We start from the raw sequence: 13,809 nt of genomic DNA, 5'->3' as shown, positions 1-13,809 counted from the left end.
GCTATTTTAATAAAAGTCATTAACCAAATGTTCTATTTTCCCTTCAGTTATGCTGTACTTACAGATTATAGGCAAATGAACTTCCCATTTTATACATATAAAACCAAACCTTCAATCTAGGATGAGTATATCAGTTTGGATAGATAATAGGAGTGTTACAGAAAATATGAAGACTTGGGTAGTGATGAAAGGATTCATGCTGTTTTGACTAAACAGCATCAGGAAAGTTACATTTAAATCCTTAAAGGTAAAAAGGAATGATAGATACCAAATATAAATGCTGAGCATCCATGAACTTCGACAACAATAGTTTTTACTAGTTGGTCTTAAAAGTAAGACATCAAGATACTAATTAAGAGATAAATTTAAAAAAAAATCAACCAAGCCTAAAAATGTTGAGGATAAAAATTCTACGAAACGCTCAACAGTCCCATTTTGAAACTGTCTGGGATTAGGGAGGATACAAGAATAGAAACAGAGGTGCTGAACCTCTTACCTTTTGATGTGCTCCTTCAACATAATACGTAGCTGTAAGCATAGCAAGCAGCAGTAAAAAAGACACCACAATGCTCTGACGATGCCATAATCTTGAAAACAAATTTTTTAAAAATGAAATATGTCAGTCTCATTTTCAGGATTCATCACTCTCAAAACAACTTCCTGATGAAGCAGGTTATTTAGCTTGGTTACAGAAATGGTTCTTTCTGGATTGAAGGTCTTTTGTTCTTAAGCACTATGGTCTCTTGGTGGTGAAGAAGGGGGTCAAGAGAAGGTACATGGGTATAGAATCTAGTTTCTTTTTAGACACCCCATCATAGCCTTTCCCTTATCCAAAGACTGATCTTGTATATACCCTAACTTCTAATTGGGACAGGCATTATAACACAATGGAAAGAGCACTGGCCTTTAGTCAGAGGACCTGGATCAGAGTCCATTAAGTATTGTGCTTTGAGTAAGACACTCAATCTGTCTGATTCTGTTTCTCATTTTTAAAATCAGAATGATCCAAAAAACAATAAAAAATCATAATTATCATATACCTGTTTTACCTTCTTCACAGAATTGCTTTAAGGATCAAATGAGCTGAAAACATTTTATAAACTCTACGTACAATAAAAATGTTAAGATATTGTCACAGATAACTTGGAAAGGTAAGCCAGAAAATGATTACGGCAAATAAAATTTCAACTTGCTCTTTATCTGAAACAGGTACAAGTACTAAATTTCAAGATAGAACACAATTTCCATGGCAGAGTCCTCTTTCACTGGTTCACACTATCAGTAAAAGTGCCACGTATCCTGAACCTTGACCTACTAAAGAATCAGTGTATTTAATGTACACAGGTCTGATTTCTCCTGTAGGTCAAGCCAGAAGAAAACAACTTCTCATTTTCAGTGTTCTCCTTTACATAGAAGAGTCGACATGAGAAAGTTGACTGTAATAATCCAGTGAGCAAATAGAAATATGTTCCCCTAACCTAGTTTTCTTCAAACTATACAGAGAAAGGAAAATAAATGCTTCTATAACATTCTAAATGTAATTAATCCATTTTGGCAGAGCAGGGAGGAGATTGTTGAAGATTTCTAAAATTAGTAAATTAGGTTTATATAAAAAGTAAAGGAAGATTCTTTACTTTGAGGTCCATTCCTTCAAGATTACTAGGATTTCCAGAGAAAAATACTGCAAGGTAACGAGTGGCTGTCTCCACAGGACAATATTCTGCCTTTCTTCCCGATCCCTCCTTTTCTTTTCACTCAGCGAAGAGGAATCTGAAAAAGATTAATGCAGAGGTTAAAACAGAATGCTCACTTTTCCCAATCACTTTCAAAATTCACTTACCTCCCCATTCCACATTTGAAGGACTGCATATAAACCTCAAAAAACAAATAATGTTGTTCACATTGTGACAAGTCTAGGCTAGGTCCTGCTGTTCTACTCTTTAGTTCTGCAATTATTTTGTCATCAGGACACAAGTTCTTCTTGTACATTACTGAAATACTAAATTAGCCCACTTTCTATGAAGGGCAATTTAGCATCGTATCATAGAGCAAACTGGTTTAGAGCTCAAAACGTGAAGGCAAACTATTTGGTTTCAAATCCTGGCTTTGCCATCTACTAGTCAGGTGACCTTGGGCAAGTTAGCTAACCTTTCTATGCCTTAGTTTTCTCTTCTTTAAAACAAAGATAAAAATACTACTTACTTTTTAGAGTTTTGTAAAGATAACTGAGTTAATATAAGAATGTATACGTGCAATTAAGGTTAGTTATTATTGGTAGTAATGATAACTCTCTAAGCATCATCTCTTGAAATTACAAATGCATATACCCTGTCACCCAATAATTCCATTTCTAAGAATCATTAGGTATAAGGGGAAATGACTTTTGTACAAGTTTATTCAATGCAGTGTTATTTGTTCTAGTAAAAGATTATGAACAACTTAAATTTATGAATACAGGACAGAGGAGTGATTAAAATATGATACACTCAGACAATGGAATACTAAGCAGCCGTAATAAAGAATAAGATCTTCATGTACAATCTCTAGGAAATATTAAGGAAAAAACCCTAAACAAACACACACCATGGTACAGAAGAGTAAGTGTGCCATACTAACATTAATTTTAAATTCCAAGGGAGTGGGCAGGAGGGAAAGAATATATAAATGTATGTGCTTGCTAAAAGAAAGGTAAGAAAAAATAACATGCATAAGCTCCTAATGGGAAGAGACTATGATATATGCAATGCCTATCTCTGAATCCTGAAACTCTTAGTAAAATGATGCAAAACTTCTGACAGCTAAAGTAACCCAAAAGTCAAAAATTCTGCAAAATGTGTTCTGCAAGGCAATGTGGTAATCAAACAAGTGGAAACTATTATTTCAGATAGCTTGTGGTTCCTCCAATGCAAGAAAATTTCTATGATATAATATTGCTACGCTGAAGTATTATTTGCAATGTGTTTTAGATGCCAAATGATTTAGAAGTTAAAAAGAAAACTACTACAATGAACAAAAAAGGAAAACCTTTCCTTTTCCTTTGTACATATAAAGCAAAGTTCCTACTTAAATCCTCTATATAAATGAAAGCTATAATTTTCCGGGTAAATGTATGAATAAGAGACAAATATACTGAAATTTACCACAAATTCCAAATTCAGTTAAAAGATAAATTTGTCTTACACTAAAATTTAAAAATAAATCCACAATAATCACATTCTGACTTTTTGGATAATTACATAATTAGGATTAGCATAATAAGTAAATTTATAATCTAATTCTAAAGTTATAAAATAGCATGATAAAACTGAGCACCAAATAAAGCCAAATTATTACTTCTTAATCTTGTGGTGCAATAAATATTTACCTTGCACCTAGAATACTGCTGATGTAACTATGGCCAGGCTGCCTCTGCTATCACTGTGGAAAACCACTTATAGGCCCTATATACCCATAATTTAATTTACTATGAAGAGTAAACAAATGATAACTAATCTTTTACAAGATACATATGAATTTTACGTATCTTGTATTATTATATATTATTTTATTAACAAAAGATAATAAATATTATATATAATCTATTTCTATTTTACTCCAATGAGAAGGATAACCCATAGATCTGCTCCCTCTAAACCACCATACTTCACCTGTGAAGTTTCCATTATATTGTTCCTTGTTCATTGCTACACGTCTCTGGTCACAATTTTTTCCATTCTCTGCCATTTCATAGATCAGTAACTCTTGAGGAGCTAAGAAAACAAAATAAAGTCCAGGGGTACGTTACATACTTCTGCTCTGCATTTATGACTGAATAACGCTGAATACAGAAACAACATGGCAGTACTACCACCCGGGCTGTTTCAATAATATATTTACACCTTAAATTTCTCTTTCATAATCAAGGTTTAATTATTTGTAAAGAAACTGTAACAGAAGTAGTAAAAACATAAAAGCCATTTTAAAATATAAAAGCCATGTTGTTGTAAACCTTTTCCAAACAGTTATTCCAGCAATTTTCCAGATTAAAATTTGGAGGTAGTTTGTCCACAGAAGGATATTAAGTACTAGTACCTTCAAATATTGATAACCTATAAGATCTAGAGTCATTTTGATTCATAACTTAATATCATACACATTAGCTACTCAAATTTAACAAATTTTTCAGTCCTTCTAGCATTAGAAAAAAATTGGTATTACCAAATATGTCAAAAATGCTAACATACAGATCCAAGGTCAATTTTATTCATGCAACAACTCTATCTAAAAAATTAATGATATGGGCATAGAAGATGAAAATTTTAAATGTTTAATGTATATTAAATAGGTACTCTTTATAGCATGCTTCACATTACAGGTATAGGTGTAAATTTTTACTTTAAGTCCCTGTATTACAACATATAAATTGTGCTGACATAATTATTCTACATAAAAACACAGATTACCTGTGCCTATATCACTCAGATGTTAGTAAAGCAAATCTTTCTACTCAGAAAGCATATCACTCCAACAAAGTCTCAGTGCTGAGTCCTCTGCTTGTGCTGAGTCCTGCTAGACTTATATTCAGCTGATTAGACTATGATGTGGTCATGAGTTCAATCTTCCTACAGTTCATTAGTTTGAGCTACTTCATTCCCTGACTAAAATTCTAACCATAATTACTATTCCCAAAAGGTATGCCTCATAAAGGAAAGTAAGTGAAAGGCTGTAAAGACTCAGAAAAGAGCATACACTCATCACTCCAACAGAAGGTCTTTTCTTTTAGACACAATCCACTTGGGGACAATGTGAACCAATGAACGTATCAGGAAATAAAGTATAGGTTTCCATCAGCACAGATGGACAGCCTGGAGCAGATGACTGAAAGTCTAAAATCTGGATATGCAGACCAGATTTGCCACTAACTAGTTGTGTGATCTTAAGCAAGTCTCATTTCTTTCTAGATCTTGATTTTCTGGATCTATAAAATGAGGACAAAAACTCTCACTTCCACAGGATCGATGAGGATGAAGGTGTGTGATTGGGCATGCATGCGTGTATATAACTATAAATGGCAATACATCAAAAGGGTAGGAGCTATATGAAGCAGTTAATCTAGAAACTCTCTATACCACTTTATATAACACACGACTCACTGCTACCATCAGTGACGTCAGTGTCTTTCATTCAACACTAATTAAAAAAGTTCTGGGGTCTATAACAGGCACTGAAAGTATAAATACAAATAAGACAAGATCTTTGTCCTCCAGACGGTCAGAGTCCGGCAGGGAAGCCAGATGAGTACAAGACTTCAATTATAATATAATACAATGAAAGAGACACAAAGTAAATAACTTACTGGGAAAAACCAGCTTTTAGAATCTAGCAGAACTGGATTCAAATCCAAACTTCACAAGTATTTATTCTGACCTTGGGCAAGTTTCTAAATCTTTCTAAACATCAGTTTCTTTCATTTGCAAAATATAGACAACATGACACACATTAAAGGGTTACTATGAGGATTAAAGCAGGTATTGTATATAAAATACCAATATATTATCTCACCTTTTGTATGAACTCAATATATAGTAGTTATAATGATGATGAGGAAGAAAGCACAGGAGAAAATATGGGAGCTCAGAGGGCAATACATTTAAAGGAGTCAAAGAAGCTGAAAATTGATTCTGCAAACTTAGACAAGCAATTACCAAAAAAAGGAAAGATGAAGATATTTTGTGAAAATCTATAAAATCAAAGCATCACAATAGGTTCACACAATGTGAATCTGTTCCACAAATCAAGCTTTCTGGATTTTAATAATAAAATTAACGAAAGATGTCTGAAATGGACCATATAATAAAGCAAAGATTTTCCATCTTTCAATCATTCAACTTGAAGCCATAGTTAAGTTCTATAAATATTTAAAACTGTGTGAACTCATATTCAGCCAAATTCTATAGGTAATTCATTTTAGAGATAAAAAGACTTTCATCTGCATCATAACAAATAACATTTAATTAATTTGTAGTAAAAAGATAACGCATAAAAGGCCTTCTGTGTTTCGAAGAAAACATTCTAAAACCTTTCCCCCTGAAAAACAATGATAACTGAGTTTATTTCCCCAGTATTACCCTTTCCCATAGTATCATCTGTAAGAGTTTTATCTAAAACTTGGGTCTGTTTAAGTTCTTACTTATAACAATGGTGTTACACAATTATTCAAAGATGTTTTTAAAGCTGTTTCAACAGGAATTTTTATTTGAGCAAATGTGTCCTTACACAGTATGCTTTTTAAAAAAAGGTCTACTGACATTTCCTACTCAAAAAATTTTCAAAAAAAAATTCTCTAGAAAAAAAATAGTCTGGAATCTCATTTTTAAAGAAATAACCTACGAGACTAAGTTATCTTCTTTTAATCAGTCTACTTCTTTATAAACAAAATAAATTCACAGTTTAAAAAAACAACTGTGATTTTTCCGGTCAAGATGCTGGAATAGTAGGAACACGCTCGCCTCTTCTCGTGACTACAGCAAAACCACAACTGACTGCTAAACAACCATGGTGAGGGGGTGAGGCTGGCACCTAGCAAAAAAGATCTTCTTCAACTGGAAACAGAAAGAGGGAACCACAGCAGGATGGTAGGAGGGGAGGGGCGTGCTCGCTATATATTCGGGCCCTATACCCCGCTGGTGGGCAACCCACAAGCTGGAGAAAAATTAAATTGCAGAGGCCCTCTCACAGGAGTGAGAGTTCTGAGCCCCACGTCAGGCTCCCCAGCCCGGGGCTCTGGCATGGGGAGGAGGAGGAGACCCCAGGACACCTGGTTTTGAAGGCCAGTGTGGCTTAACTCCAGGAGCCCCACGGGACTGGGGGAAGCAGAGACTCCATTCGCTTGGGAAGCCTGCACAGAATCTAGTGTGCGCCAGGTCCAAGGGCAGAGGCAGTGATTTCATAGGAACCTGGGCCAGACCTACCTGCTAGTTTTGGAGGGTCTCCTGGGGGTGCAGGGGATGGCTGTAGCTCACCCAGGAGACTTAAAAGCTGGTGGTGGACATTCCAGGAGTTTTCATCTACATGAGCTTTTCTGGAAGCTGACATCTTGATTGGATCATTAGCACCAAGACCCAGCCCCACCCAACAGCTGTAGGCTTAATGGCTGGGAAGCCTCAGGCCAAACAACCTACAGGATGGGAACACAGCCCCACCCATCAGTAGACTTTCTGAGCTGTGGACCAACTCCTCCTGCCAGGAAACCTGCATAAGCCTAGTCCAGCCTCATCCACCAGGGGCCAGGTACCAGAAATAAGAAAACAACAATCCCAAAGCCTGTGGAAAGAATCCACAAACACAGGCCAGACTCTACACTGGGACTGGCTGGACCCTGAGCCTTGGGTGACAAAAGAGGAGTGTACTGCTGGGACAGAGGACTGCCATTTTGACAGGTGTGAGATGATAGCTCACTGTGATTTTGATTTGTTTCCCTGATACTGGTGATGTTGAGCAACTTTTCATGTTCCTCTTGGACATCTGCATTTCCTCTTTTGGAAAAGTGTCAGTGCAGTTCTGCCCATATTTTAAATGGGTTGTTTCTTTGCTTTTTAAACTAAAGTACAGTTGATTTAAAATGTATTAGTTTCTGGTGTACAGCATGGATGGATTCGGAGGGCATTATGCTAAATGAAATAAGTCAGACAGAAAAACAAATAATGTAAGGTATCGCTTACATGTGGAATCTAAAAAATACAACAAACTAGTGAATATAACAGAAAAGAAACAGACTCACAGATATAGAGAAGGAACTTAGTGGTTACCAGTGGGAGAGGGTAGGGGGAGGGGCAAGATGGAGGTGGAGGATTAAGAGGTACAAGCTATCAAGTATAAAATAAGCTACAGGGATGTAATGCACAACATGGGAAATATAGCCAATATCTTATAATAACTATAAGTGGAGTATAACCTTTAAAAATTGTGAATTATATTGTATATCTGTAACATATAACATTGTACATCAATTATACTTCAATTTTAAAACTATGACATTGTAAAATAAAAGAAACCTAAACAAAAAACTTTTGAAAAACTTTTATCATTCCCAACAGAACTATAATATAAAGCCAAAAATGTAACGAATCACTTGTGTCCTAAATAGTTAAGCTTATAAAAGCATAAAAACTTTTTGGCATTTTAACCATTTTCCAAAATATCTTACACAAATTCCTTGTCTTTTAAAATTCCCCTAAAAATATTCTCCATTCCTTTGTCCCTATCTTCCTCAGTCCCATATATACTTTGCAAAACTGCGATGCTCCCGGAACAACCTGCATTTTTATAGAATGACTGATTAGCTGAACAAAGCTGGAGAAAAATCACACACTCGCACAGTCACTTTCATTTCACTTATTCATTAAACAGATATTTATCAAGTACTCATCATGTGACAATTATTTGAGATGCCAAATCTCAAACCTCAAATTGATGCTCATTCTTACTAATACTTTTTTTCACTCTCATACTTTCATTCCTTGTTCTTTCTTCTCAAACTTTTCCCCTCCGTACTCTCAGGCATTTACTTTCTTTCTTTGTTTTTTTTTTTTAAATCAAGAAAGCAGAGGGAGAATTCCCCAAATCTTTCTACCACTAAATCTACTCAATTATCTATACCTTCAGCCATGTTAGCATTCTTCCTCTCTTTACGACAGGGGCAGCGTCCTCTACCAGCAAAGGCTATCACGTCAATATACATTTTGTATATCCTCACTTACCCTCTCAGGGACTTTGCTCCTTCAGTTATCTCTGTGTCATCAATTTTTCCCCTTTATTGGATTACTCTCAGCAGCAAATAAGCATTAGCATTAGCATTTAGCAAATAGCATTTCCCATTCTCAGTCCCTCATAGACAGATTTCTCCAGAGAGCTGCCTAGGCAAACATAGTCTCCACTTCCTCATCACCAAATCTCTTTTCAATCCATTGCAATACGCCTTCTGTTTCAACAAATCAAAACAAATTTCTTTTGTCAAGGTCACCAGTGACCTCCACATTGCAAGATCCAATGGACACACCTTAATGAACCTCTTGTCTTTACTCACCACAAGCAATCACTCCCTTTCTTGAAATACTGTCTTGTTTTTCTTCCTACTTCTCTGCCTACTCCATTGATAGCTCCCACTGCTCTACTTCCTGGTGTTCTTCAGTGTCTGGTCCTGGAATCCTTATTGTGTTTTCTCTACACTCTTTCCCTAATGATGTCATGTATTCATGCGGTCTTAAATACCATCTATAATTCTCTCTCTCTTCAAAAGTAGAATGATGGTCCATGTGGCAAAAGCAATTACAATCATAGAAAAGATCTTAGCATGAAAGCCTATCCTACCCCTACAATTCACAAAGAATGTGAGTCTCAGAGGCAAAGTGACTTGTACAATGTCACTGAACAAGTTAGCAGCAAACCTGCGTGTCTGCATACAGGTGGTCTCAACAACAGTATGGAGGACATTTACCTACTGTAAGATAACCCCCCATCTCAAAATTAAATTTAAGATTATTTTTCTGAGAATCTTGAAAGAGATAAGCCCAATTTGAGTTGGTCCATAATGTGATTTAAGAGTTAAAGGCTCAACTTAAATCTCATCATGTCAGAGTAGGGGTGAGTCTGAGTTTTCTTTGATAAACTGGAAGGTATTAGGAGACTGGGACAATAACTATAAAGTTACTATCCGAAGGAAAAACAGTAATTTAAGGAGCTGGTTTTATGGTAAAAGGGAAGCTCAACAAGACAAAAATAGAAAATATATATCTCCAATGCAGTGCAGCACTTAGAAATCTCATGCCTGTGGGGCATATAGCATCATGATTATCACTGATTATCTTTCCTACCTTCCACTGACTGTAGGTTCACCAAATATTTTGATTGTAACCTGGTCTTCTGGGAGGATTAGTCCAAAATGTTTTTACTTACAACACTTCTGACATCAAATGTGTGGGGTTTTTTCCACACCAACAACCAACTTCTCAACTCTCCAGACATAAACTGACTGTCCCTACAATTCAATTCAATTCTAACACTAACACCCATTCTGGAGGATTCTAGGAGCCCAACAAAAGTTGCCTCATTAGAACAAGACATTCCTATTACTCACATCACTCAGGAAAACTACAAGGGATTTAGGAGTTTTGTGTCTGGAACTGGGACAAAGACCAAATATATATTTCTTATGCCACACTTACTCTATAAGGAGAGACTATGCTAGAGGTGGCCTGAAATGTGTGTCCCCTTGTCCGCAAATTTATATGTTGAAGCTCTAATCGCCAGCGTGACTATATTTGTAGTTAGGATCTTGAAGCAGGTAATTGAGGTTAAATAAGATCCTAAGGGTGGGACCCTAATCCAACAGAACTGGTGTCCTTACAAGAGGAGAAGAGAGACTGATCAGAAACCCCTCTCTCTGCATACACACAGAGGAAGGCCAGTGAGGACACAAGAAGGTACATCCACAAGCCAGGAAGATAGCTAGCACCTGGATTTTGGACTTCCCCTCCCCAGAACTGTGAGAAAATAAATTTTTGGTTGTTTAAATCAACCAATCTGTGTTACTCTGTTAGTCTGCTCAGCACAGTAACCCAATGCTGGTTAGTATAACCAAGGGGAACCAGATAACACGATAGTAATATTTTTCTTGGTAATGTTGATAAATTGGTATCCTGGTGTGTGAATTTGGTTAGCAGAAGTAAATACAGCCTCGGGAGTCCTTTCAGATATATGCTTACAACGTCAAATTTCTAAATTATAAAGCTGAGGATCAGACACTAAGATGTAGATCCAGATGCCCTAAGCGGACTCAGCTGTGTATGCCAGCCTATCTTTTATCCAGGAAATACCCTACGAACTTTACTGCACGTGTCTTCAAACTGCAACAGACTACGTATAACCTAGCATCAGCATACCCTGTTATCTTACTCATTATCATCTTCCTCATTATAAGATAACCAATTTTATGGGGAAACAGGAAGACTCAGGGCCCCAAAGCTGCCAATATGTCTCAACTGACTTGCGGCCAAGTCTGGGTAAGCAGCATTTGGACTGGGTACTTATCCATACTCCACAATTCAAGACTGAAGGCATCTATGCTGTTCCAATTGTTCTCCTTCCCACCTGAAAGTAATTTTATTTCTTTGGCTCTAAAACCAACATCACTTACAGGTGTGTAACATTGGGTAAGTTATTTAAATGTCTGTATTTGAGTTTATTTGTAAAATACTCCCATTCCTATTTTCATGTCATCCTTATATTTTTTTTATGTTGCTTTAAGGGATTCTCAGTTATCTAGTTTCTCTAATTCAAGAAAAATTATATATAATTGTCCTGCACAGTGACTGGCACATAGCAGCACTTAGAATTAGCTTTTCCACACCCTTTTCATGAATGTTACAATTTTCCAAAATAATCATAGTGAATACTACCCCAAGTATTCATTTATAGGCATTTGTCTTCCATATCTCTATGATGTATAAAAGACCCTGAGTAACTGGTTTAAACAGAAGCATCCACTGAAAAATTTGTTATGTTGGATAACAAAAGCGAGTTATGTTTCATCAATCCAAACATTCTGAAACGTATCAAAAGGACAATCTGTTAAACAATTATTGCATGGTAAAAGGGCTCAAGCCAACGTAGCTAGAGTAAAGTGAAATAATCATTTTTAAGGAGAGCCACTTTTCACAGTTCAATGAAGTAGCATTAATTTTGGAAACTTGTTACTAAACAATGTCAGTCAGATTCCTGGATGTGGGAATAAATTCAAAGTATTACTAGACTGTTCAAAATACTGAAATCTTCTCAAACAGAAATCAAGCACATGACATATTTCTGACATTCAATGGAGCTTTGCAATGAGGGCCATAATACCAATTTGAACAGCAAGCATCTAAGTTAGCTTTGTTTCTAAGAATGAAGCTGTTGAAATAAACTCTATAGGTCTGTGGATGGGATGAGAAGACAGAAATAGAAAAGAAGCATAACTCAAATATCAAATAATTTTCATTGTGAAGCTATATATAGATACAAGAAATGCTTTAAAAGGCAGTAACTAGCAAATTTTAAATACAGCTGAAGCACTTAAAATATAAGGTTGATATTAAAATATGTGGGGTTCTGGCAGAACTGCTCAGAAAACACTGCTAAACTCAGCTCACAAAGCTTCTTTGTAGGCTGTACATCCCGTGCACTAAGAATATAATACTCCATTCATTTCAAACATTAGCTACACTTGTAATGCAAAAACAGTATGAAACTAATCTACTGTTAAGTCCCCCAAAGCGACAAAAAAACATTTAATGATGAAATGAAAATGGCAACTCACCGAGTTGTATAAGAGTTATTGGAGAATTTACCAAGATGAAAAGGAAAAGAAAATAGAGCAGTGAAGCCATTGATTCTAATTTTCTTCATCACTGAATTCCAAAATAAAATGAACACACTACCTTTTAAGAAAATCATCTATCCAACTGTTTCTACTTTTTCACAAAAATATTAAGTCAGCTTTCTCAATAAAACACGATGTTTTCCAGGGGGGGAAGGGAGGGTATAGCTCAGTAGTAGAGTACATGCTTAGCATGCACCAGGTCCTGGGTTCAATCTCCAGTACCTCCCTTAAAATGCGACTTTCCAATCAAGATGGCAGAGTGGTAGGACCATGAGCCCGCCTCTCCTCGCAACTACAACAAAACCACAGCTGACTGCTAATCAATCATCAAAGAAATGACTGGAACCTAGCAAAAAAGATCTTCTTCAACTGGAAACCAAAAGATGGAACCGCAGCAAGACGGCAGGAAGGGCATGCTCACGATATAATCAGGCCCCATATCCCCTGAGTGGGGGACCCACAAGCTGAAGCATGATTAAGTAGCAGAGGCTCTCCTACAGGAGTGAGAGTTCTAAGCCCCATGTCAGGCTCCCCAGACCAGGCTTCTGGCACTGGGAGTGGGACAGGAGGGAAGGGGGCAGGGCACAGCCATTCAAGGAATGACAGCAATTAACACCAAAATGGTGGAAGATTCAACTCCCAGTAGGCCCTGAGGATTAAGATGGCGGGAGGTTTGACTTCTAGTAGAACTTGAGCTTCATAGATGCTCACTGTAACACATTAGCATGATTAAAAACATGCCCACAGGCGACATGACAGTCCCAAGGCTAACTGCAAAAGGTCAAAGAGTGGGCGGTGGCCCAATTCCTGGGAATCCCAGCCCCCTCCCCAGGGCAGTTGGAATAGTCCTCCCACTTGTGTGAAGATACCACGCCCATAACAACTAACAACACTGAGCCTTGAAGACGCCTCTCTCACTCCCTACTCTTTGGATAAGGCCCGCACTCTGTCTATGGAGCGTGTATCAGCTCTTTCTTTAATCTGAGCACCCAACCTCCACACCTCGTGGCCTTTCTCTTGCCTTACACTCTATGCAGTTTGTATCTCTCTAAATAAATCTACATTTACTCAACTGTGGCTCGCTCTTGAATTCTCTCCTGTGCAAAGCCAGGACCCACACCTGGTGGGGCATGTCCCAGGGGCTCCACCAAGACCTGGGACACAGCCCTCCTCATGCCCCACATCCATTTTTCCTGCATCAGGAGGAGGAGGAGACCCCAGGACATCTGGTTCTGAAGCAGTGGGGCTTAGCTCCAGGAGTCCCAAGGGACTGGGGTAAACAGACTTCATTTTCATGGGAAGTGTACACAGAATCTTGCATGTGCCAGGTCCAAGGGCAGAGGCAGTGATTTCATAGGAACCTGGGCCAGGCCTGCTGCTGGTTTTGGAAGGTCTCCTGGGGATGTAGAGGA

General features: G+C 37.4%; 1 protein-coding gene across 3 annotated transcripts in view; it reads right to left on the bottom strand.

Moving 5' to 3' along the window:
• Nucleotides 1-13,809, bottom strand: part of VMP1 (vacuole membrane protein 1) — a 105,586-nt gene that overhangs the window by 80,117 nt on the left and 11,660 nt on the right. For all 3 annotated transcript variants that reach the window (XM_006217997.4, XM_015250958.3, XM_072940242.1), the window contains exons 2-4: nt 3,648-3,749; nt 1,635-1,770; nt 497-587 (exon numbers count right to left, since the gene is read on the bottom strand). In XM_006217997.4, coding sequence (XP_006218059.1) covers nt 497-587; nt 1,635-1,770; nt 3,648-3,723 — 303 coding nt within the window. In that variant the 5' untranslated portion in view covers nt 3,724-3,749. The remainder of the gene's footprint in view (nt 1-496; nt 588-1,634; nt 1,771-3,647; nt 3,750-13,809) is intronic.

This window comes from Vicugna pacos, chromosome 16 (assembly GCF_048564905.1).
Source record: "Vicugna pacos chromosome 16, VicPac4, whole genome shotgun sequence".
In the NCBI taxonomy this organism is placed as follows: domain Eukaryota; kingdom Metazoa; phylum Chordata; class Mammalia; order Artiodactyla; family Camelidae; genus Vicugna; species Vicugna pacos.
Note: the sequence above shows the minus strand (reverse complement) of the source record. Positions and strands in the feature narration are given on the sequence as shown.